Raw genomic sequence first — 27,293 nt, 5'->3', positions numbered from 1 at the left:
AATGAAATGTTCCTGAATGAAAGTGAAAGTGCCAAACTACTGTTAAAGTCAACAAATTAAAAATGAAACAGCCGAAGTAACATGAAACTCTAGAGGAAATGTGGATAGCGCGGTGATGCAATGCCGTTAATCGAATTATGTGCTATAACATTTAAAACGGTATCATGAAAGGAACATTAAAAAAGTAACTCATGTAAACACCTTAATCATATTATTGTCTTATTCAGATTAAGCCAAATAATTTAATTACGGGTGTCCATGTAAACGTAGTCAATGTCACTTTTTAAAGCAACACAAATCAACTTTGTCAAGAACTTGCACATACCTATAGACTAAACATGCAGTTCAAAAATAATTTTCACATTTTATAGTTTATATGACGATATGTACCATTTTCATAAATAATATACAAAACAAAAAAACATGTTCTCTGAAACCAAATGTTTTGAAAGATTTGGATTTTATGGCCCCTAAACAATGAACTGCCAAAATGCATAAAAATGGTCTTGTGTAAATGTTGTCTAAGGCTCACAGTTAATTATTTTAGTTGCTTTTAGCTTATTGTAATCATTATGTAATCATTAATTACAGTTGAAGTCAGAATTATTAGCCCCCCTGAATTATTAGCCCCGTTTATTTTTTCCCCAATTTCTGTTTAACAGAGAGAAGATTTTTTCAACACATTTCTAAATATAATAGTTTTAAAAACTCATTTCTAATAGCTGATTTCTTTTATCTTTGCCATGATGACAGTATATAATATTTAATTAGATATTTAACACTTCTATACAGCTTAAAGTGACATTTAAAGGCTTAATTAGGTTAACTAGGTTAACTAGGCAGGTTAGGGTAATTAGGCAACTTATTGTATAACGATGGTTTGTTCTGTAGACTATCAGAAATATATATAGCTTATAATTTTGACCTTAAAATGGCTTTTTAAAAAAATAAAACTGCTTTAATTCTAGCCTAAATAAATCAAATAAGACTTTCTCCAGAAGAAAAAATATTATAGGACATACTGTGAAAATTTCCTTGCTCTGTTAAACATCATTTGGGAATTATTTAAAAAAATGAAAAAAATAAATAAAAATCAAAGAGGGTCTAATAATTCTGACTTCAACTGTATCTTTAATAAGTCATTTTTCAAACCTGTTCTGTAGGCCCCTATCACTGCATATTTTGGATGTCATCCTCATTCAACACATCTGATTCATTAGCAGAAACTGCATGATTTGAATTGGGTTTGTCCAATGAGGGACAAAATATCAAAAGTGCAGTATTAGAGTACTGTTTTGAGATGCAGCAGTTTAGATGGTATACATAATTTAAAATACTTTCACTGTTCTCAGATCTGTTGCCTCCATCTGGCCTACATGTGTTGCGGGTAGAAGAAAATGAAGTGGAGCTACGCTGGGATCAGTCAGATGCCACTCAGAATTTGATCAGTGGCTTTGCTGTGGCCTTTGCTCCTGTTGGCCGTGTACCAAGGAAGACAGACTTCCTGGAGAAAAAGCATTCCACCTATGTGTTGCAGGGTCTGAACCCCGGACAGCTTTACAACATCTCGACCTACTCCGTCAACAGCAATGACAAAAGCCAGCCAGCTTTCGCTCTTATCCGCACAAGTAAGTGTTATCAAATTTTCTTTTGCAAATTTTGTGTCTCATCCTTTTTCAATATTTGATTTTCTTTTAATGTTTAGTTATAGTTCTTATAGTGAACTAAGATATAAACATAGCCTAAAAATTTTTTTTTTTCAATTGTACACAGATAATAAAATATAAGTATTTGAGAATTGACAATAATTTATTATTATTATTTTTATTATTTTTAATTAACAGTTCCGCAAGTTACAGGACTGTGGAGGTGTACCTGAGGAGATCATTGTCATAGTTTATACTGTTGTTCAGCTGCGAGTAATAGAAGCCGTTTCTAAAATAAACATTTCAGGTGTTGATTAGGACAAAACCCCTTTTAACATGGAAACTATTCCTTCTATTGCATGTTGCTGCTTTTATTTTTAGTAGAACACGATATTGGCTCAGTATAGTCAGGCACGCTACTGTTGGTGTCGTCAATCTGGCAACCTGTGCTTGCTAAAGTTATCAGAGGAGGGGCTGAGTAAAAATGTGTTTTGAACTAGGAGTGCAATACCCAGTCCAACCACTGGGTGTCATACACTGCAATTTCTTTTACATTGCTTCAGTAATGATTGTGGTCTGAACTTTGATGCAACATTTAATCTTATATGAAAACTATACATATCTATGTTCCTTTCCCACTAGGAATATTTTATGGCACTCTACATAGGTTGTTTTCACATGACATCATTGATGACAGGTCAAATTCAGATGGAGGGCAGGAAGTAATTCTTCTACATAGGAATTGTTCTCAGAACAACAACATATTTTTATTTTATGTTGTTCATAAATGTTTAAATCAGCCAAAAAAAGAAATGTCGAACAGCTTTTATAAACTTCCAAAAAAGTTTTGATCATAAAGGGGAGAAAGTTCAAGAAACTGGCTGAAAAACGGAAGAAAAGGCAGCATTTAATAAAAAAAAATTTCAATACGTCCATGTGTACAAACTTTTTACCTTTAAAGTTTAACCAATAAAGATTAAATGCAGGCCTAGCTTTGTGTATAAATGTTAATGTGTTTTATAAGAACACCACCACATTTATACAAAATCCAGGAGATTATAAATAACATACCCTACCTTGTAATCGCTGCAATAAAATCTTCATCTTGTTTTGCAATAATCCAAGTTTTTACTGCTGTTTCAGCAGAATAAACAACCATAATGTTAACATCGAGATGCACAGCAGCGGTGAATGCTTGTTGATGGTAAATTCGACAACACTAGCGACCAAAAAAACTAGACGGTAATTCTTGTGGAGCACTTTTCCCTCTTACAAAAATATATAAATGACAATGTAGACTATGTGTCCACACTTTTGTATGGTTTCATCTGTTATTTCGTGATGTCTGTAAGATATCCGCATGGGGCAAAAAGCATAGTAATTTATAATTAACAGTTTTAGAACCACATAGTAAAGTGTATAATGTGTACAACTCTTTGTTAATGAAGGCTACAGAGTACTGTAGCACAGTAAACCGAAAAACTTTAATAGATTCTGTAACATTAATGTAAAATGTGGTGTTTAATTCCAGCATAAAAAACTGAGGCCTATTAAATAATTTGGTTATTACTACAGTGCAGCAGTACCACAGCAATAATATAATAAATACAAGTTTAATTCAAGTAATTATCTATAGAATGCTTCCAAACATAATAGTACTATAACGTTAGTATTTTTTCATGTGTATATATATATATATATATATATATATATATATATATATATATATATATATATATAGATATATATATATATATATATATAGATAGATAGAAAGATAGATATATATATATATATATATATAGATAGATAGATAGATAGATAGATAGATAGATAGATAGATAGATAGATAGATAGATAGATAGATAGATAGATAGATAGATAGATAGATAGATAGATAGATAGATATGTATAATAGCTTATACAGTATCTACTGCCTCAATGACAGGCAACTATGTTTTACTTCAGTGGAAAACTCAGCCCTCTTCATCATACAAGGATATTAGAAACATGCCCAACATATGTGGTTATTTTCTATTTATATCTTCTTTTAAATATGGTATAAATCATAAAAATATGGATTTTCCTCCATGTCTCCCATTCAGTTTTTTACTTCCTGCCCTCCATCTGAATTTCGAGCATCACCAGAGCCACGTGATTCCAAACAACCTATTGTTGGTCTGGTGTCAGACTTATTTTGTTACAATTTGTTCCATCATTACAAGCAGGTACTAGAAACGAGATTATCTACAGAAACTAGATAATAAAAGAAAACAGCTGAGGACATATTAATATATACTGTTTGCTTTTGGGGTTTTTTGTGTTAAATTATGCACAGCACACTGTATGACTCTTGCATCTGCATACTGTATTTGTGTTGCATTAAAGCTGCTTTATGCTACTATTATGTTGCTTAGATTGAACTCACAATACTCGCTGTACTGTACAATCTTTCTTGCTCATATCCAAAGCAGGACATGCAGAAAAAATTCTAAGTTGTCTGGAATGTAGTATAAAATGCATACACATGGTGCTTCCTGAGCAAGTGTGCACAAGTGTGGAGTTCAAGGTTATTTCACATTTACAATAGTCCCACAGTTCCTTTCACAAACAAACTCACACCACCTCCTCAAGGTGGTCTCAGGTTTGATTTTCCAGTACTAGTGTGCACAATATATCATTTTAGCATTAACACTGCAATGTGTGAATCCACAATATTCACATTTCTGTATGTGCAATGTCGAGTCCGGATTAAGTTGAACCGGCACAACAGTTAAAAACATTTGTGGAGACACTAAAGTTTAACCATAATAGAGTGAGTTTATCATTTGCATGTGTTTTTAAGGCATGTGACTAGTAATTCGAGCAAGTTTAAAGCATTCAGGCACAAGAAAGTATAACATTTGTAGTAGGGATGTCCCGATCAGGTTTTTTTGCCCTCGAGTCTGAATCTGAGTCATTTGATTTTGAGTATCTACCGATACCGAAACCCGATCCAATACTTCTATAATACATAAAAAAAAGAATAAAAAAGAGTGAAGAAACAGATCCAGGATGTACCTTATTTTTTATTTAATTTACCTTATTTTAACATTTAACAACTCTCAAACAGAGCACTTCTGTAAGGGTAGCTTGAACAATCAAGTAATAAATAACATCAATTCTTCACTTTTGGATTTTAGTGCAATAGTAAATATAAAAAAAATCTAATATAAAAACAAAAAACACCTCAACTTAAAATACCCGGCAGGCAATCCCAAGTTAACATATCTCACAGTTTGCTATGGCAATGTTGTCGTCATCAACTTTACAATACTTCCAGACCGCAGACATCTCACGATTTCTGCTTCAAGCTGCTTCCATGTTCTACTTTGTCGGCATTTAACCAATAGCATCTCTGTAACAAAGTGTTGTCATGCCGCACGCATTGCTCTTTTCTGTGTGAAATCAAGAAAGAGGTATATATATATATATATATATATATATATATATACACACACATACATACATATACATATATATATATATATATATATATATATATATATATATATATATATATATATATATATATATATATATATATATATATATATATATATATATATATATATATAATTATTATTTTATTTTTTTTTTTCTTCCCTGAGTCTTGATCGGGAGGTAACATCCAATTCCTATCGAGTCTGAAACCGCGTGATCAGGCCCAATTTTCGATCATCTCATCGGATCTGGACATCCCTAATTTGTAGCTTTAATAAAGATTAACTATATTTCCTAAATTATTTAGTGAAGAATTTGCAGTGTTTTTTTTTTTTTTTGCATTTTATAATACAATTTCTGTACTTGAATACAGTTAGACTCCTTGGAAAACCTAAAACACTGTTTCTTCCATTTTCTTTATTCCATTTCTGCTTGTGATTTATATTTATTTATATTTTGGCTGTACCCCTATACAAAATCACCCTAATCGTTATAATGAATTATTTCCTAATAAAGCTATTCAAATTATTTGCTGAAGTTGTATTCATATCATATATATATACACTGAAGGAAAAACAATAATATCAATGTCATTTTCCCCCCTATAATATTCAGGCCTATCAGCACATTCCTGTTACAGTACAATGACAGTTTTATTTCAATCAATTGAGCAGCCCTATTTCTTTTTTATTTTAAATTGATGTTTTAAATTATTTTATTATTTTGATGTAGAGAATTGGCTAACAGGTTGTTCCTCTCCTGTTCACCTACCTTCTCAGGGCCACGTAAGGTGGATCAGCTGGAGATAGTGAACGTGTCGTCCTCTCAGGTTTGGCTGCGGTGGTTGGTGCATGTTGGACGTCATGCTGCGATCAGTCAGGTTCGAGTGTCTCTGGTGCCAGCTGACGGTAGTGGATCTCGCACGGCTGTACTCAACAGCAGCGTCACAGATTACACCTTCAGGTCAGCAGCACAAAACACAAATAGATGAAACAAAGCTGCAACTTAAAGAATAAGCAAAATGCAAATGCAATGATACGACTAAAGCTTGACATTATTTCAAAGGATAGTTCTCCCAAATCTAAGAACAGAATTTTTATTTATGGGTGAACTTTGCCTTCAAGTGTGTGAATTATCTGAGTATTCATATATTGGCCTTTTTAGTATGTTGAAGCCTTCAGGTGTGGCTGGAAATGTTATGTTTATGAGATCATGCATATAATGCACTATAATTAATTAATAATTGAAGAGCAAAAACCTCTAAATGCAATCTAAAATTTCCTTCTTAAAATGAGAATTTGTATCAGGCTTCTATGTGTAGGTTCAGTAATTTCACTTTTATGGCAAAAAAAAAAAGTTCTTTTCATGGGCTTTAAAGTAAAATTACTCAACATAAACAATGGAGGCTGAGAAAAAATGTAAATTTTCGACTGAAATTTCAGACGGCACTTTTTTGCATCTGACCTCTTCAATTAATCTCTGGTCTAAAAAGTATAACTGTGCAAGTATGACCAAAGCAGAATGAGTTCACCAACACACCATGAAACAAGAAATAGTATTTCCTTAGTTTAAGGAATAGCATTCTTCTATTTTGCAATTAAAACGTATGTCTGCAATGCACAATATCAATCACTAGATGGCGACAATGACAGCTCATACAGTACTTGACTGCTTTTTCACTTTCCAAGCAAACGTAGTATAGGTTATTTTAACCTAAATAATTAGTTTAATAATAAACATCGGCCAAAACTAATTAGCTTTCCGTTAATTTTTTTACAAAACATCACCAATAAGAGAAAGTCATGCTGGCTTGGCTTGTGTGTAACGTTATCACATGAATGTAAATAGCATATGACACACTTTTTAATTGAACTTATCTTGACAAAATTAAATAAGCTTGCTAATTTCTTACCTCTGAACTGGAAAGATATCCCCTGCATTCCACTTACAGCCTCTTGAATTCAACTTTTAGAGTGTTTTCTCTTTTCATCTATAATTGTTTAGCTAAGGTCCATCGTTTTTAGCTGAGGTGCAAGCAGCAGGTTGTACGTTTCACCGTTTGTGTGAAACCGCCAATTTCCGGGGCGAGAACACGTCATTAACGATGGCCATTTTTTTAAAAATATCATTAAGCCTAATTTTTATTTTATATGTAATGTTTTTTCATGGCTATTATTTTATATTTATCGGTTTTGTAAATAAACGTAATATACCTTTTTGTTAATGGTTTGTATAGTTCATGTTTCATTGAAGGAAAAAATAACATTGACCTAATTTTGTATTGGACTGATTGAAGTATACACTGTGATATTATACAGCTATGTATTAACAAATTAGTCTAATATTTATCTTGCTAATAGATTAACTGAAACAAGTCTGCGGTAGTGATCATAAGCTGGAGCCAGTATCAAAGTCCTGTCCATATTACACCCAATCGTTATTAATCCCAATCGTAAATTTACAAATCGCAATCATGGCATCACAGTGACTTTACCCTGCAAGGAATTTTTAAAGTAAGTTTTGATAGGAAATGCAAGACAATTGATTGAGACAGTTTAGCCCCTATCAACAAGCAAAACTGCTGATAAAAGTGCTGTACTTGAGAGATAATAACTGTAAATTAACTTGACAATGGTATGATGTTATTAATGATTTCCATGAAGGATATTGAAATGGAATATTGACATGTTCATATTGCAATATCAAATGTTTTATTGATTTCCATAAAAAATCCCACCTTACCATGGTAAAACTTTTCATATCTAAGATTACCTTTAAAATTGCTGCCTTAAAATGGTCATTCTGTGACATGATACCAGATTAGAAAAAAATAAACAGCTGAGCATACATCAGTGGAATGATAACTACCTAAAATGATGGAAACCAAGGGTGTTGCTAGACATAAAGCTCTACTAGGGCACCGGCTCCCTCAACCGCACACACTTTCCCCCACCCCCCTTTGTTTGTCCTTATATAAATACCTATATGGAATATTAAAAATTATAATTATAATATTATAAATAAATAAAAGTAGGCAGCACGGTGGCTCAGTGTCACCTCACAGTAAGAAACTTGCTGGCTTGCGGCTGGATCAGTTGATGTTTCTGTGTGGAGTTTGCATGTTTTCCCCATGTTCGCATGGGTTTCCTCCCGGTGCTCCGGTTTTCCCCACAGTCCAAAGACATGCACTGTAGGTGAATTGGATAAACTAAATTTATCATAGTGCGTTTGTGTGAATGTGAGTGAGTATGGGTGTTTCCCAGTGCTGTATTGCGGCTGGAAGGGCATCTGCTGCGTAAAACAAATGCTGGATAAGTTGGTGGGACTAAGTTGAAAGAAAATGAATGAATGAATGAATGAATGAATGAATCAAAGTATTATTATTATTATAAAAGTTTTATTATTATAAAAGCAATATTATTATACAATTATTATTCTAAATAAATAACAGAAATCAATCCAATGTAAAGACACACCTGGAGTGAAACAATATCTTCTAAGAAATCTTTTGCATGAATTTTAATTTCATATGAAAATTCTAGAGAACACAAAATGTATAGAATTATCTTTTGTCTGAGACCTGTCTCTGATGGCAAAGAATTAATGTTATTAAGTCTAACCTCCTCCCTGATTCATCATTTCTCCTTTGTGCTTCATACAAAAAATCATCTTACAGGAGCCATGTTTAGTCAAAATATGATCGTCATATTACTTAAACATTAGTTTTGCAGACTTCCAAAACTTACTGCGTGCCGACACTTCTGACTCAAAGGCTGTTATGCCAGTTTCACAATATATGAGCGGTGAATAATTTTTTTAGCATGCGTGTTAAACAACTGGGATTCACACCGGGAGCAGGAGCAACGTGTGAGGCACATGGGAATGGTTTTCTGTGCATATGCCTCAATTTGTTTTCAATTAAACTACATTCCTTTCGCAAGCATTGATTCGGTTGTACATAGAGAATAACATCTTTATTCTGGGATTACCACTCTTAATTGACATACTTACATATAAAGTAAACTGTAACTACACACTTACTGGGCACTGGTCATTTTACTGAAGCACGTGCCCCAGTAAATGGGGTCTAGTGATGCCCCTGGTAGGTCTCCTTCTTCTGCTCCACTCCAATCTGCAAAAAACAAAGACAGCACCAACAGAACCCTACCTGCTGGCTAAGCTCCAGCAATGCACAAGCAGTTCTCAGTAATTTTCAGATAAACTTTCAACAAGGCTCTTGTGAGTCTGCTTGTTGTGGTTATATTTCCTACAATTTAAAAAAACTGCCAAAAAGAAGACATCTATCTATCTGACAATCTATGCCCACCACCACCCCCTTCCTCTTGGAAGGACATCTGTCCATGCACCCATCCATCTGCCTTTGAAGGATATTCCTGATCATCAATTTCCAGTTATTGCTGAGGTGTGTGATTCCTATTTTTCTTCACATGCTGCACTACAGTTTGTAAAAGACAAAGACAGGACTAACAGAGCTCTACATGCTTGCTGACATCCAGCAACAGCACAAGCTGTTCCCCTTCAGTATACGAACTGTGTCGTGTGTCTACTGACACTTTGGGAGCTCGCTAGATTACCAATCACTCTGAAGAGTAAGAAAACGGGCCAATGAAAGCCTATGAGTTGGCAGAGCTCAGCTCAGCAGGTGATTAATAATTAGTAGAGTATATAACCAGCACATGTGGAGCAAGCCATTAGACTTTTTACTTCAGAGTCTCACGAGAGACTGAAGAGAACCTTCTGCTAAGCTGTCTTCCATAAAGAAAGCAGTACATCATCCAGTCCGTGTGATGACACATGCAGCAACTGCTGAACTGGGTCTACTGGGCATTTCACTGGTGGCTAAAAAAACTGTTTCAAATAAAAGAACAGATTCCCCCAAGAGAGCAGCAGGGTTGAGCAACGAATCTTTATAAAAATTTCATTCTGACCGTGTGTTACTGGGTGCAGTAGTTTCCTCTCCCCAGATAACAGGCACGAGTATTATGTCACATCTCTGGGGTTTAGCATGTTGAGGTGGTGCTCGCAGACAGTTCATGCCCTCACTCATCTGTCACATTCAGGCCAGCGGACCCCTCATTCCTCCACAGTGTGCTCCATCCAAGCTACAAGTGAGTGTGGCGGTGCATCCCACGGGATGGCCGCACTCTCACTTGATGACAGCGAGGACCAGATGTCCTACGCTGCATTAAAGCATGAGCTGACATGTTCTGATGACAGTCTGAACCTGCTCCCACGAAGAGAGTCTAATCCTCCAAGCCCCCATCCTGCTCTTCCAAGAGATGCACAGTGAGCTCACCTTTTTCTGCCCGGTCCTCATGCAGTCCCACCCTCACCACCCTTGATGGCACAGTTGCCAGGGGGTACGATGCGATTCCCCAGGTGGAACATGTTATTTTGGATGCGTAGATGGAGTGGTAGGGGCAGTGTTTCTTGACCTACAGAAAGCATTTGACACTATAAATCTTTTGCGTAAATTATTAAATAATTTTTTTTTCACAAAGTTTTTAAATCTAATTGAATCTTATTGTTTCTACCCGTTCACAAGTTGTAAAGATTGATAATCATATGTCTAAAGCAGATCGCATACTGGAAGCACCGCTTGGCGCCGTGATACGGCGCGCACATGAGTTAAAAGTATCACACACCAGACGTGCACATTCGCATATTTAACATGAAACTAATCAGATGCCGCTCTGTGGTGCGGCAGAGAAATGAACAGTGTCCTGAGTTGTGGCTGGGCGCCGCGGACAGCCACCGACTTGCAGCACCGGTGTGTGTACCCTGATAGAAGCCCATATTTAGAATTCTGAAATGTAGCTTACAGTATGTACAGTGTACGCCACATGTATGGTTCAGCTCATCCCCTCTATCTGACTTTTTTTAATTAAAATTTGTAGAAAAAAAGACTAACTAGGAGTGCAGCTAGAGCTGATTGTATTCTTCCACAACTTCTTTTAGTCAAGCTTGTTTTTTCTTTTAAAGCATCCCATCACAATGGAATTTGATACCACAATCTGTCAGAGAATGTGTATCTTTTACTGTAAGTCATTTAAGCATAATTTTAAGAAATGGTTTCTTATTAATCAGCTTTGTGAACACTACGCTTTTGTTGTTGTGGTGGTTGTTTTTTATTGTTGTTGTTCATTTGAGTATTGTTTTTAGTTTGAATTTGTATTTTTATTGGTATGGCCTTTAACATCTGGCAAAGGTACCACCAATGAAAACTAGTATTTTGGCTAATTTAGGTACATTAAAACTTTGAGGAATGTTGACTAATGTACACAGTCCCTTGTTGTGAAATAAACAAATTAATAAATTAATTGATTATGCACAGGGATTTGGTGCTCTGGCACCTTGACCAGTTGGGGCCAGGATGCCCTTAGAACAAGTGTCCAGGCATGTTGTCGTTGTGATGGATGCTTCCAGCACGGGCTGGGGGTGCCTGCAACAAGCATGCAACTGCGGGTTCATGGACCAGACCCCGACTCCATTGGCATATCAATTGTCTGGAGTTGTTGGCAGTTTCTCACTCTCCGCTGATTTTGTACTGGAGCAGAAACATGTGCTGGTCAAGACAGAAAGCACAACGACGGTGGCGTATATCAACCATATGAGTGGTATATGCTCCCGCTGCATGTCTCTGCTTGCTCGCCATCTGGTCCTCTGGATTCATACATCGTTGAATTTGCTGCGTGCCACTCTCCTGAAAATGTCAATTGCCAGTTGTTTTATTCCCTGAATGAGGCCCCCCTTAGCACAGATGCGGTGGCTCACAGCTGGCCCCCGGGCATGTGCAAACATGCGTTTCCCCAGTGAGCCTACTCGTACAGGCTCTGTGTAAGGTCAGGGAGGTCATAGAGTTGGTCTTGTTAGTTGCACCTCTCTGGCTTAACCGGACCTGGGTTTCCAAACTCACACTCCTCGTGATGGCCCCTCCCTGTCGTATTCCTTTGAGGAAGGACCTTCTCTCTCAGGGACGAGGCATCCTCTGGCACCTGCACCTGGATCTTTGGAACCTCAACGTGTGGTCTATAGATGGAGCTCGGAGGACTTAGATGACCTACCGCAGTTGGTGGTTAAGAGCACCCTCTACAAGGCATGCCTATGCCCTGAAGTCCATTCACTGAGAGGTGTACTTCTGGCCGAGAAGATCCCCAGATTTGCCAGATTAGTGTTGTGTTATCCTTCCTTCAGGATAAGCTGGAGCGTAGGCTGTCACCCTCCACACAGGTGTACATTGCAGCCATCTCTGCTCACCATGATGATGGCAGCATGCTCGGTAAGCATAACCTAATCATACAGTTCCAGCACCAGTGTGGTCAGTGCCAGGATGAGCCATGTCCCCGGGGAGTGCGAGTGCACTCAACATAAAGTGTTGCCTCTTCTTGGGCGTTAGCGCACAGTGCCTATCTTACAGATATCTGTAGAGCTGCGGGCTGGGCAACACCTAACACATTCATGATATTTTATAATATTCTAGTGGAGCCCGTTTCCTTTCAACTGCTGTGTAGCCCCAGCCATTTGGGAGGAGGCTGAGCTGGGTGTCAAATATGCTTTCTGCACCATGCTTACTAACATGAAGCTCTGTGCGCTTATTGTGCTCTGCTTAGTGAGTTCCCCATCTGGAGTTCCTCCTAGATAGTTCCGCCGAGGCCCCCAGCACCCAACTCGGCAGGGTGCCTGGCCCAGTACTCAAAGACTGTTCTACTTGAGGAAGTTGAAGGGATTTAATGTGGATAGGCCTCTTCTTAGGACATTTTATTCTTCTTTTATCAAGTCTCTTTTAACGTTTGCAGTAGTATGCTGGTATGGTAATTTGAGGGTGACAAGTGAAAACAGACTTTCGAAAATTGTTTATCAATCCTAAAAGATCTTGGGCATAAATCTTAACAGTATTGGACAAGTGTATGAGGAAACAGTCATAAAGAAGAAGGCTAGGTCCATTTTAGCAGATGAGAACCACCCACTTTATTTAAAGTTTTGCCTCTTGCCCTCAGGCAGAAGGTACACTTATTCTCAAGGAGCAAGGTCAAAGAGATACTTGCATTCATTTGTTCCAACTGCAGTTGGGTTACTGAACAAGCTTTAAATGATTACTGTAATGTTTACTGTTATTTTATGTTGTCGAGTGTGACTTCTTGCTGTCAATTGTCAGCTATTGCTGTAAACCTAATTGCCCTTCGGGGACAATAAAGATATTCTAAATCTAATCTAAATCTAATCAGTATGATGTCTGGTGTGCCCCCTTGGTCTACCCACGTGCTGAGGATCGGTGCTATATATGCGTGATCTTCATTGGCGGTCCCATACATGTCATTCAGCCAGAGTGTTGCCCCTTCTCAGATGGACCCATGTCTTCCCTACCCGCTAACCAGCTTATCATGTGTAGTGCTCCCTCTGGATAGGGCTAGCCCATATGTTCATATTGTCACTTAGTCTCACCTTGGGTAACAGGAGGCCTCCGCAGCACCCTTCCCTTTGGGACTGGCACACTTTACCAACATACTGTTGTATCTTTGAAATCCCTAGACTACAGCTAGCTAGGTAAGAAGCATATTTACGACCCCAATTTCTAAATTTCAAAATGATTCCCATATTCTGGTAATTAAAGGGCCTAAAGGACGTTGGAAGGTTACACCCTTGGTGATGCCTGTACACTTATGCTATGCTTGGGAAAATTTACATCAGGGTTGTGACAGGCTCAGCTGCTGTGGCGTTTTCAATACACACTCCCAAATTGTCGATAGACACACGTCATAGTAACCACTGAAGGGGGAATAAATGTGTGTGTTTTCGTTGCCACAGCAGCTGGGTCTCCAGGTGATAGTTGAGCGTTTGGCTCTTCAGTGGCAAAAGTCTAGCGACTCGCTCTATGTGCGCTAGTTATATACTCTACTAATGACTAATCACCAGCAACTGCGAAGCTGAGCTCTGTCAACTCATAGGCATTCACTGGTCTGTTTTCTAACTCTTCTGAGTGATTGGTCATCTAGCAAACTCTCAAAGTGTCGGTGGACACATGTCTCCTTTCCTACCTTCGGGGAACGTGGGTTATGTTTATAACTGGGATATTCTCCAGTGTTCTTCAGAATAGATCTCCACCGATGCCCTTGTGAGTTTCCTTATTTTGCATGTTGTGTGTCATTACCTGAAAAAGAAACACCTGCCACAGACAAGACATCTAGCTAACAATCTAAGCCCACATCCACCCCCTTACTCTTGGAAGGGCATCTATTTATTCATCCATCTATCAATCCAGAAAATACCTAACCAGACCATCAGTTTCCAGCCATTGCTGACGTGTGATTCCCATTTCTCCACATGCCCCAACCTAATCTGCAAAAGACAAAAATAAGACTAACAAACGTCTACATGCTGGCTAAACTCCAGCAATAAACAAAGTGTTTTTCAGACAAATCTCCACCAATGCTCTTGTGAGTCTCCTTCTTCTCTGCCTGTTGTGGTTCCATTACCTACAATTTAAATAACTGCCACAGAGACGACATCTATTTAGCAATCTATACCCACCTCCACCCCCTTCTTCTTGGAAGGACATCCATCTATGCACCCATCCTTCTGCCTTTGAAGGATATTCCTGATCATCCATTTCCAGTCATTGCTGAAGTGTGTGATTCCTATTTTTCTACACATGCTGCACTCTAGTCTGTAAAAGACAAAGACGGGACTAACAGAGCTCTACATGCTTGCTGAGCTCCAGCAATGCACAAGCTGTTCTCCAGTGTTCTTCAGACAAATACCCACCAATGCTCTGATGAGTTTCCTTCTTCTGCCTGTTGTGTGTCTATTACTTGGAAAAGAAACACCTGCCACAGAGAAGACATCTATGTAACTAACTAAGCCCACCACCACCCCCTTCCTTTTGGAAGGACATCTATTTATCCATCCATCCAGGAAAATACCTAATCTGACCATCAGTTTCCAGCCATTGCTGAGGTGTGAATCTCCACATGCCCCAGCCTAGTCTGCACAAGAAAAAAAAACAAGACTAGCTAAGCTCTACTTGCAGGCTGAACTTCAGCAATAAACAAAATGTTCTCCAGTGTTCTTCAGGTAAAACTCCACTGATGCTCTTGTGAGTTTCCTTCTTTTGCATGTTGTGTGTCCATTACCTGAAAAAAAACACCACAAACAAAACTATTTAACTATCTAAGCCCACCTCCACCCCCTTCCTCTTGGAAGGACATCTGTCCTAGCTGATACCTGACCATCCGTTTCTTATAAATCCAGAGATGTGTGATTACCTAGTTTCTCCACTTCACTCTGTAAATGACGAAGACAACATCAATAGAACTCTACCTGCTTTTCCAACACTATCTATCTATCTATCTATCTATCTATCTATCTATCTATCTATCTATCTATCTATCTATCTATCTATCTATCTATCTATCTATCTATCTATCTTTCCCTGTTTCTCCACATGCTCCGTGTCAATCTGCCAAAGAGAAAGAAAGGTGTTTAATTAATCTCATTACATTTCTTTGGAAACTAACCCCATTGTTTAGTCTGTTCAATCAGTTCTACCTGTTTGCTGAGCTCCAGGTCTTCAAGTATATCTCCACTGTTTCCTTGTGAGTCTCCTTCTTCTGCTCTACTCCAGCCTGCAAAAGACAAAGACAGCACCAACAGAGCCCTACCTGCTCTGTTTCAGATAAATGTCCATTGATGTTCTTGTGAGTCTCCCTCTTCTGTCTGCTCTCTCTCCATTATCTGAAAAAAGAAAAACCTGACACAGACAAGGCCTATTTAACCATCTATACCAACCACCACCTGCTTCACCTAGGAAGGATTTTTTAAAATAAATTCCTGACCATCAATTTCCAATCATTTCTTACATTCCCTTTTTTCTCCATGTGGTCCATTACAATCTGCAAAACACATTAAAAAGATATCAAGTCATTTATTGATCTTAATACCATTCTTTGTCATTTTCATCTACCATTGTCTCCAGTCTGGTTCTGTTCTAACACTAACAAATAATATTTCGCAGGTATAAATAAATACTCTACAAGATGAAAATCTATAAACTTAGAATAGATAAATTTGTTACAATAAACAGTAAACCTGTAAATAGAACAAATAACAATAAAAAGCTACAAATGTTGAACAGGCCGACAGCATAAATTACAAATAAATAACACAACAGCAAGACAATCTATTCTCCAATAGACTTACAGGAATATGCAATATGTATTAAAGTTAACAGCATACACAAATACATCATAACAGACCAGTTTATCTTATATTATAGCAAATAACAATCTTCAAGTGTTAAACAAGATAGCAATATTCAATTGAAGCATACAAAAGACTTTTGTATCTATTGTCTACCAACCAGACAACATAACAAATGGCATTCTACAATTATAAACAAGCTACTAAAGAAGATAACAAAACAATACACCGACTAGAATAAAAATATATATTCAAAATCCTAAAATTGACAAGCAATATAGCAATCTCCAAATCCAACCAACATTCAGTCAATTCCAACAACATTACAAACTACAGTCTAACCAAGAAAATACGTGGAAAAACGAATATAATAATCTGAAACTACATGACCGAGAGAAATACTAATATCTCCTTCAGCAAAAGCACGCCAAAACAACCACATATAATAACCTAAAATTATACTTTTAGAGAAATCTTTACATACCGCTAATGTCAGCGATGGCCAGACACTTAATGCAGTTTCTCTTCGTCATCGGACGTTTTCGAACATTCTTTTTTTAGAATGCCGGACTCTGGTAACCACAGCAACACCACCGCCGGCGCCATTTTCAATCATCTCAAAGGTCCAGTGCGCGATTTCCGCCAAGCACTATAACAATAATTCTGTAAAGGATTATGTAGGGTTATTATAAAGGATCATGTTGCATGCATTTATGTCATTATTTGGTTCTCAGATTTTTGTTCTTTATTAAAAACAGTTTACAATGAGCAAACTTTGTCCTCATTGTCCTTGTCCTTAGCCCAATTGAACATATTACAGCTTTAATAGTTTTGTTCTGCTAAAAACTGTTATTTTGGGGGAAAATAATTTAGAAATAGCAAGTTTAAGTTGTTATCATTCACATCAATTGATTAAAAATATGAAATTATAAATAAATAAATGCTACAGATATATAATACACATACATTTACAATTGACCCCATGTTCTATCAGTCCTGTCACATTTGCATTAATTTTAACATCAAATGCGTGCAACCCACCTTTAGGCTATGACTCGGAAGTGACATCATTTAATGGAGGAGAAGTTGACAGTAATCAAGAATGCGTAGCAATTCCTTTAGGCCTAATTCAATTTATAAAATCTCATTTAATTTTTAATGAAAATGTTGTTAAAGATCCAGAGCTGAACTTAAATGGAATTAATGTATTTAATAAAAATGTTTTTTATAATAAATATATTCAACAAATTTCTAAAATAAAAAGTATAATGTTCCTAAGGGCAAATTTTACTGAGCATCCTTCATTGATCTAATATACTGAAAAAATGGCTATTATCTCATATGTACTGCATTCACAATAAAACAAAAGATAATAATAAATTATATAATAAAATATATCCAGTGAGGTTGATAGTTCATGCTCATTTGTAAAACTGAAGACGAAACCACAAAGTAAAAACACAAATAGCTTATGTCTTCATATAGGTAATAAAATTGCTTCCTCCAGCCCCTTTCAACCACAAGATATTATTTGTTACTATAAAGGTAAAACCGATATACCAGAGAACTACATTATTAACTTTTTTTGATTTGTATGGAAAATAATTTATTCACAACCAAATATTCTCAAATTCACTGCCTTTTTTTCCTCATTTTTACATTTTTTTCTCTCTTGTTTTTGTATGATTTTTTTGAAGATGACAAGCTCAGGGCCTATCTTGTTTTTTATAAGTGAAAATGTACATTTCTAGTAGAATGTCCCTTATTTCTCTTTATTTTCCAGGCATTAAATTAGCAAAATTATCTAAAAAAAAAAAATCTAGTTTAGTTTAAACATCACTGAATAAATCTGAAAGGTTTCATCATATTGTTATATTTGTAATTATAGGCTATTGCTGTTGTCGTTTTTTTTTTTTTATTAATTTTTTTTCTAATTTGTTGTGTGTGTAACACATGTATTTTGACACTTAGTATTTTACAATGCAATTTACAATGCTTACTTAATAAACAATGCTAATCCTCACTCAAAACAGTAATAAAGCATACACAGTTACTTCCCTCTTGAAAAATAAGATGTATTTGAACGGTTTATTAATCGTTTGCTTTCACAAGACTAGCTAATTTATTACGATGTACTTGTCTGAAGTGTGTTTCCCTCTTTCTCATGCCAATCTGCCAAAGAGAAGATATCAAGTTTTTAATTAATCTCAATACATTTCTATGGAAACTAACTCCATTGCGCAATTTGTTCCAGCACAGGGAAATAACCTCTTTATTCAGGGATGACAACTCTTAATTAATACACTTACTTATAAAGAAAAACTGCAAATAAACACATTTACTGGGGCACTGGACATTTGTACTGGGTACAGTACAAGTAAGTGGGGCCAAGCAATGCCCCTGATTAGGACTATCTTCAAGAATTTTTTGAAGTCTCCTATAAAATCTGAATGGTTGGATATCGTATCTACTGTTCAGAATATGGAGAGGATGACTTTTTCTTTAAAACTAAAAATGGACAAAAACTTGCAATATTGGGAGGAATAGATTGTACTTATGCCTTTACCCAGTGTAAACAGATCTTTATATGTATTTGTTAATGTGACCTGTAGGAAAATATGTGACCAATCAACTGTTCATTAAAGTTCCAATGTGTTATTGTATTTTTAATTTAATATTTATTATTCGTATTTGTATTCTTTTCTTTTCCTTTCTCTTTCTTAAAAAAGAGAAATGAAAATAAAGTGTAAAAACAAAATAATAATTTTTTTGAAGTGTAATTTTAATGTTCATGTACATTTACACAGAGAAACTACAGTTTATGATCTATACTGATGCCAGCAACCATAGGGCAATCAAAATACTTGGCTTCACTTTTCAGAATGCGTGAGGTTCACAGTGCTGGTGTGGGCTGTGTTTTAGTCTAAATGAAAAACAATTTCAGTGCATCTCTAAATTTGCTACAACGTTCTAAGATCAAAAAGGTTTAAATATGACATTGAAAAACACATATTTTACTGATTAGTTGTGTGTAACCCACAGCACATTACTCCCAGGTCAGATGTACACAGTAGACGTAGTCACTCAGAGTGGTTTGCGCCCTGAAGACCTGCCGTCAACCAGCAAATCAGCTGGGCCCCTACACTTTTGGACCAGTGAGTATCTTTCCAGCTTTGTGTTATAAATTCATGCACCATTGTTATAATAGCACATTATATATTCTGCTCACCATCAGGACCGCTTCCGCCTCAAAATCTTTCAATCTCCCATATCACCACCACCTCTGCTCTGGTCACATGGGACCATCATCCTCGGAGTCTTCCAGATGGTTTTGTGGTCAATATTACTCGAGGTCTGAACACCCGCAGCCGATACCTACCTGATAGAAGTTTAGGCACATATACCCTACGAGACCTCATTCCGGGACAACACTACCGACTTGCCCTCACTGCTGTACGCAAAACAGGCCAGGACAGCATTCACAGCGTCCCTCAACACCTAGCCTTCGCTACACGTGAGTTTCCAGTATGTATGATCTCTGCTTGTTTGCATATTGTCAAGATGTTGTCATCATTGTGACCTTTTTGTGTATCCTGTTTTGCACAGTACCAGTAAAGAGCCACAGCAGAGGTGATAGACCTCAGGGAGGACAGGACTACCAGATGGGGCAGACTTTGACACAAGTTCAAGATGGAGGCACAGATGAGAATACAGAACTCCTTCAAGAGCCACTAAGGTAGAGTTCTTTACATATGTAACAACATAATTATCAACACAATTTTAAATATACCAATGAGCTGCCTTGGACGAAGTATAGCTTTGCTTGTTAATCCAAAAAATAATAACAATAAAGCGCTCAGGGTTACTCAAATATATGATCGGTGCTCTTTGGGTAAGGGATTCATTAAAACAACAACAGAAATCAGTCCAAGGCTCTCAAAAAATGTGGAAGATTTAAAAAGCCTTTATCCACATGGCTAAATCTTAAAAAACCTTCGCGTTTTAGCAAGGAACTGCCTTCATCAGGGTAACAGTGATCAGGTGTGTCTAGTGTCTCTTTTGAGTACTATGGTCACATGACTCATTTAAATATCTCAACAACACTCAATTTAACAAACAAGGTCAATAATCATCATTAATTCAGCATAGATAGAGGGGGACATATAAGCATACACAGACATACACTTGCATATATTCAAAAAATATATCTAAAACTAATAAACATGTACAGATATATAGATTTAAGTATATAAATATGTACACACAAGAATGCATATACAAACACATACATATTCAACAATATATGATGATAATCTGAAAAAAGAATCTATAGAAAAACTGTTTTACAAAAATGAAGAGAAGTCTAATTCGCCATTTAATCCTGGAATTCTAGTTGCTTTTAATGTAAAGATCCAAAAAGTCTCTCTCTGTTTTAATCTTTTTTATCCTGTCTCCTCCTCTTGCTTTGCTTGTTTTGACATAATTTTAACTGAAACATGAGGACAGGGTGGGACACATCAAGTAGCCTCACCTCTTTTTTTAAATAGACAATAATGTGTCGTTTTTTTTCTAATTCTAGCATAACAATGGAGCTGTAGCATAATATTCTAACTGTACCTAGCTACCTAGCTGGGGACTATTTTCAGGCAAATCATGGCACAGCAGCAAAGTTACTTGATTATTACACCAGTGACAAAATGGCAGTACATTTAGAGTATAGTTCAGAGCCATATCAACTTCTAATTTTCTGTAGGTCTTAGTAGACAATGTAATTACAAAAGAGTTAAGTTTTAAATAAAAAAATAAACAAAACTCCTTTTTCATATTTTGGGTGAGATAATGGTCTCATTCGATTCAATGATTTACGCTAAGCTAAGCTAAAAGTGGTTCTGCCAGACCAACCCAGGAGCTTACCTGCCGACAGGGCCGTGCAGAGACCCTTCAAGGGGCAGGTGCTTAGGGGTGGGGGCTAGAGGGGGGTTAGGATCATGAATTGATGAATGGGGGGGGCAGGGGGTTAGTGATCGCAAATTGAAGACCAGGTGGGAGAGGGGGTGAACGATTGCAGTGAAGAGTGAGGCGGGGGGTGGGGGGGGGGGGGGGTGTTGCTCGGGGGGACTAGGGCAATGATCTATACTGATGCCAGCCACCAGAGGGCAATCAAAATATTTTGGCTTCACTTTTCAGAACCACGAATTGAAGAACGGGGCGGGGGGCTGGTGGTGGATTGGGTGCAAGACCGGTGGGGGGCCATTTTCAGTCATTGAGGGGCATTTTTTTTCTCCAAGAGAAAAAGGCATGTGCTCTGCACAGGTTGAGCCCTACCTATGCACGCCTGCCACACTCCCGTTTTTCCCAGGAGTCACCTGTTTTTTCAGACCCATCTACCACCACCCGCCTGTTTTGTTATTCCTCCTGGAAAACTCCCATAATTTCACCTCACTCCCTCTTCTGGTCCTCAGCTTTTTGGTATAGTCTTCCAACATTGTTATAACATCCGATCACCGTAGCTGCATGAAACCTGGTCCATACAGTTACCAACACCACAAACATCACTGGTTCCTACCCGCCCCCTGGTTCACAACTGTGTTACTTAGACACTCAAACACACAACCCAACCCCGGTCTCCTGGAATTTCAGAGACAAATGTTGGCAGGTATGCCTAGGAGCCAGGGCACTCCATGCATTACCTCACTTGCTAGTATTCCCATTACTTATTGCACTTATTACTCTTTCTCTGGCTGTTCCTTAACATTCTTAGCGTCTCCTTGTTTCTTGTTCCTGCCTGTTTTTATTATCTCTGACTGTTTGTGGATTAATGATCTTTTGCTGCCTGACCTGACCATTGCTTTTATTTTGGATTATTCTTATGGATTACCACTGATACTGTTGTTTGCCCCTGTTTGGACACTGCCTGTTCCACTATCCACTACTTCAATAAACTGCACGTACATCCTCAATTCCAACATTCTTCAGTATACCTTATTCACTCACCCTGCTGGTGACAAGGCTCAAACCAGCCATCTTTGAATCCAACTCTCTTAACACCAGGCCACAGCTGCCCCCAGCCATTTCTTGTCATCTATTATCATTTTCTATGGTCATAACAGCATGTTCACAATACAAAGTGCACAAACTACAACACTACATTCTACAACAACAGTAGGCAGTCCTCCTGACCAACAGCATATAAGTGTTTTCTCCCACAAATTTATCTGAAAAAAAGTGATGCATCAGGTTTTCCTACTCATACATCTGCACTGTGATTGGCTGAATTTAGTTTAACTTGTCATCAAATTAAACGGACACACAAGATGAGTAGAGAATAACAAATAGGTATTAAACTTAATGAGCATAGGTGAAAACAAAAAAGAGCACCAGTTTTGCTACAGTCTGTGGATTTTGACCCAGACTTTTGGAAGTCTAGCCAAAGTTGTGTTGTGAACCTGTCCTTAGGAAATCAATTGTTCAATTATCAGTTCTGTTGCTTTTATTTTTCAGATATACAGAGTTTATCGACGGAAGGGGAAGAATTACTGCTAAGTTTACCAAACTTCCACATAAAACCATCAGACACCGCATTAGTGAGTTATTATTTTATACACGACTCTTTACCTTGTTTTGGGTAAAGATTTATGCTACATCATTTTAGATTAACTTGACTTTTTGAGACTTGAAAAGGATTTTACTAAATTTTAGCTTGGAGATGACAAAGTTATCAGTTTATTTGATGATAAATTGAATCATTCTTTACCACATTTACAGATAGTGTGGTAATATCGTGTATATATAGATATATGTACAGTCAAGCCCAAAATGATTCATACCCTTGGCAAATTCTTACGTAAAGTTTTTGTTCAAATGTAAATAAAAGCTAAGTAATATTTTTTTCACAATGACAAAAAAACAACAACTTGTTATTATCTGTGTTTTGGTCAAATATTACTCCAGAATATTTTGTAAAGATGTTTGTGAAAATCCCTTAACTGCTGTCTTTGGTATTGTATATGATTTGATTTGATTTGATTTGATTTATTTCTAACAGAAAAATCATATATGAAAATTCTTTAGCAAAAAATACATTTCAACATGGTTGAAATGGAGTGGATGAAGCACAGGCTTATTATTTTCCCACCCCATTACCACACATCATTCGTCTATTACTTCAACTTATTTCTTCTTTTACTTATCTCTACTTTTTATATGAGACATATGAGCTTTACATGAGACATATTTTACCCTTTTGGCATCTTTGTCATATTATATGTTTTATTTGTTTGAGAATCTGTTCTAGACTGTTCTCTAATTTCACACCACATACAGACACACACAACCTCCTAAAATTTTGTTCTTCTCTAAGATTATATTGTCTGGGAAATTTGCATATGAAAATAACAATTTGTCAAAAAGTGAATTAGACTGCATTGTCTTTACTTTTTCTTTTGACAAGATGCTTGTTTTTAATCAATTGGAAACAATAATTTCCCCCTTCTTTTAAACAGTGGGCCAATGATTGTTGCATTTCCTTAGTTTGGAAAAAATACGACTTGATTTAAATGGTTCTGGATTCAAGTTCATTGCCATGTGGCGTCCTTTCATAAATTACTTTCAAAGGCAAATGTAATTGTAAGAGGACAAAATAATGCTAATGCTGTCAGGTTTTGCTTTACTATACTGGGATGCGTTTCTGAAAACCATCGTTAGCCAACTAATGTCGCAAGTTCCATCATTACAAACACAGTTTATTGGTTTAACGTTTCCCAAATCCATTGTTCCAACGAACATTCGCAAATTGCGTCGCAAACTTGTATGCTTGCAACTACACCTCTGGAGCTGTAGTTAGAAACATAGTTCTTGGCTGTGTTCTATTCCCAGTTATATGCCCCACCGTGTTATTTTCTTATGCAAATTTCCCATGAAGATCGCTAAAACTGAACAGTAAAAATACTTTGAAAGCAAATTACACCTAGGAGAGATGACTTTAATGCTTAATTTTTTTAATCATGCCAAGTTTAAATGTTAGAATCATCTAAACGAATAGATGGTACGAATTGATAGTAAATGAATAGTAAACGAATAGATAACTGGGAATAGAATACAGCCAGGAAATATGTTCTATTCTTTTAGAGCATTCTAACATTTAAACTTGGCATGATTAAAAAAAAAATAAAGCATTAAAGTCATCTCTCCTAGGTGTAATTTGTTTTTAAAGTATTTTCTATTATTTAAAAGCAGAATTTATGTGACGTCTCCAAAGCTTGTGAAAACAAAAAACATAGCATACGTTAATGTTTTTAATTTATAGTAGGTTATTTATTAAGGATCTGTACTGTATATGACATGGACCTGTTGGTTAGAACATTTCTGCAGTGGTTTGCATGTGTCAAATTGTAAAAGTAGACTTTCAAAATAAATAAATAAATAAACAATATTATACTTCATAATAATAATAATAATCATCATCATCACAAAGTATGTTTATATGTATGTTGTGTTGTTAGTTATGTTGATTAGTGAATGTATGTTTTTTTGACTATTTAAATAAATAAAAAGGTGAAAAAATAAAAATAAAACTGGCTGCTTAAAGTAACTTTTAGTCAGAATTTGCATGGGGTATGAATCAGTTTGGGCTTTAGGGTTGTATAGCATAGTATAGTATATTATAGTATAGTATAGTATAGTATAGTATAGTATAGTATAGTATAGTATAGTATAGTATAGTATAGTATAGTATAGTATAGTATAGTATAGTATAGTATAGTACAATATAGTATAGTATAGTATAGTATAGTAGAATATAGTATAGTATAGTATAGTATAGTATAGTATAGTATAGTAGAATATAGTATAGTATAGTATAGTATAGTAGAATATAGTATAGTATAGTACAGTGTAGTATAGTATAGTATAGTAGAATATAGTATAGTATAGTATAGTATAGTATAGTATAGTATAGTATAGTATAGTATAGTATAGTATAGTATAGTAGAATATAGTATAGTATAGTAAAGTATAGTATAGTATAGTACAATATAGTATAGTATAGTATAGTATAGTATAGTATAGTATAGTATAGTATAGTATAGTATAGTATAGTATAGTATAGTATAGAATATAGTATAGTATAGTATAGTAGAATATAGTATAGTATAGTATAGTATAGTATAGTGTAGTATAGTATAGTATAGTATAGTGTAGTATAGTGTAGTATAGTATATAATGCAGTATAAAAACATAATTTGATATTAAAAAATAGGGATTGTACAGGAAATATATATCATTATATTTTAGAACCTGTTATCTTGCTTTTATTCATTCAACTTTTTCAACAAATGTCATGTTATCTTTTAAGCAGAGCCCGATCCTCCAATGAAATTAGAAAAGATGGAAGAAACCACAAATAAGATTAGTCTAGCTCTGGAAATTCCTGAAGAAGCGTCAAAGAGTAAATCTGGTAAGTGATCTTTCAATAAAACTTTAAAAAGACTATTATCAGACAAGTGATATTTGTTGATTTGCATTAGGCATGGAGCTCTTGGTTAAAACACGAGAGCGTTTCAACAGTTGGTGGTATTCAAGCATTCTAATTGGTCCCAGCTGAGAGCGAGACTGTGACAAAACACCACTGAGTGCATTCTGAATAATCTGCAGCATTGAAGTCACCATAAACAACCACATCTATCAGCAATCTGTTTTAGTTTCAGCTCCCCCCAAAATGACTTATGTCTGTTTAAAAGTGCATATTTATGTGCATGTGATTATGTAAATAAACTCAAACATGAAAAAACTGAAAGCTTGCCCATGTTTAAAGTTTTCATGTAGCAAAACATTGTTTATTCGTGTTTGTAATTTCAGAGTCATCTCAAGACTGCAGAACTCAGCCCTGTCAGAATGGTGGAACGTGTGCACAGATCAACGAGTCCTTCAGCTGCAACTGTCCCAATGGTTTCAAGGGCAGACGGTGTGAGCTATGTTAGTATTACAATGTCTACTCTTTTACGAGCTTCCAAACACACACACACACAGACACACACGCAGATATAAAATAAAATAATTGTAATTTGATTCAAATAAACAAAATACATGGTTGACTTATTTATTTGAATCAAATTTACCTTGTTTTAACTGCTTTAAAACAGCTTGTATAAGCTAAAAAGGAGGTTGAAACATGATTTATTTAATAAATTATTCATTCATTCATTTTCCTTTGGCTTAGTCTCTTTATTCATCAGGAGTCACCATGGGGGAATGAACCGCCAACTTATCCAGCATATGTTTTACACAGCGGATGCCCTTCCAGCTGCATCCCAGTTTTGGGAAACATCCTTAAACACTCTTAATAAATTATGATTAAAGTAAAAAACATGTATTCATCACATACTGATCCATTTTTACAGTGAACTCACTTTTTGTTGCTTTTTTAGTTTTAGTTTTATTAGGGTTTATTTATTATTACTCCTTGGTTTTATTTATTTTCTTACTTATTTTTTAGTGAAATATAGAGCATATTGCAAATTTAGGTATTATTCGTTATGAGAAATTATACATCATTTTGTTTTATTCATAATTGTCACATGATGCCTACATGGGGGAAAACAATTCTCTTTTCCCTCTTGAGCACCCTTTATTTTAACCCAGCTTATACTAAGTCCTTAGTTAATAAAACAGTGAGATTAAATGACTAAATTAAGTCAACACTTCACTATTGATGCAAACTATATACAGTGCATCTGGAAAGTATTCATAGCGCTTCACCTTTTCCAAATATTTTTATGTTACAGCCTTATTCCAACATGCATTAAATTCATTTATTTCCTCAAAATTCGACACACAATACCCCATAATGACAATGTGGAAAAAGAGTTTTTGAAATTGTTGCAAATTTATTAAAAACAAAAAAAAACTGAAAAATCACATGTACAGAAGTATTCACAGCCTTTGCCGTAA

At 36.1% G+C, this 27,293-nt stretch overlaps 1 protein-coding gene across 2 annotated transcripts in view; it reads left to right on the top strand.

Annotated features, from left to right (window-relative positions):
- Positions 1-27,293, top strand: part of sned1 (sushi, nidogen and EGF-like domains 1) — a 61,069-nt gene that overhangs the window by 30,780 nt on the left and 2,996 nt on the right. The window contains exons 21-28 of one of the 2 annotated variants that reach the window (XM_056459948.1): positions 1,353-1,628; positions 5,909-6,092; positions 19,389-19,501; positions 19,582-19,860; positions 19,953-20,082; positions 22,848-22,930; positions 25,702-25,800; positions 26,202-26,318. In XM_056459948.1, coding sequence (XP_056315923.1) covers positions 1,353-1,628; positions 5,909-6,092; positions 19,389-19,501; positions 19,582-19,860; positions 19,953-20,082; positions 22,848-22,930; positions 25,702-25,800; positions 26,202-26,318 — 1,281 coding nt within the window. Of the gene's footprint in view, positions 1-1,352; positions 1,629-5,908; positions 6,093-19,388; positions 19,502-19,581; positions 19,872-19,952; positions 20,083-22,847; positions 22,931-25,701; positions 25,801-26,201; positions 26,319-27,293 lie in introns of those variants that run through there. The other variant, XM_056459949.1, reaches the window with a different exon arrangement.

Source organism: Danio aesculapii, chromosome 6 (assembly GCF_903798145.1).
Source record: "Danio aesculapii chromosome 6, fDanAes4.1, whole genome shotgun sequence".
NCBI classification, from domain to species: Eukaryota; Metazoa; Chordata; class Actinopteri; order Cypriniformes; family Danionidae; genus Danio; species Danio aesculapii.
The sequence above is the reverse complement of the archived record's forward strand: the minus strand, read 5'-3'. Positions and strand labels throughout refer to the sequence as shown.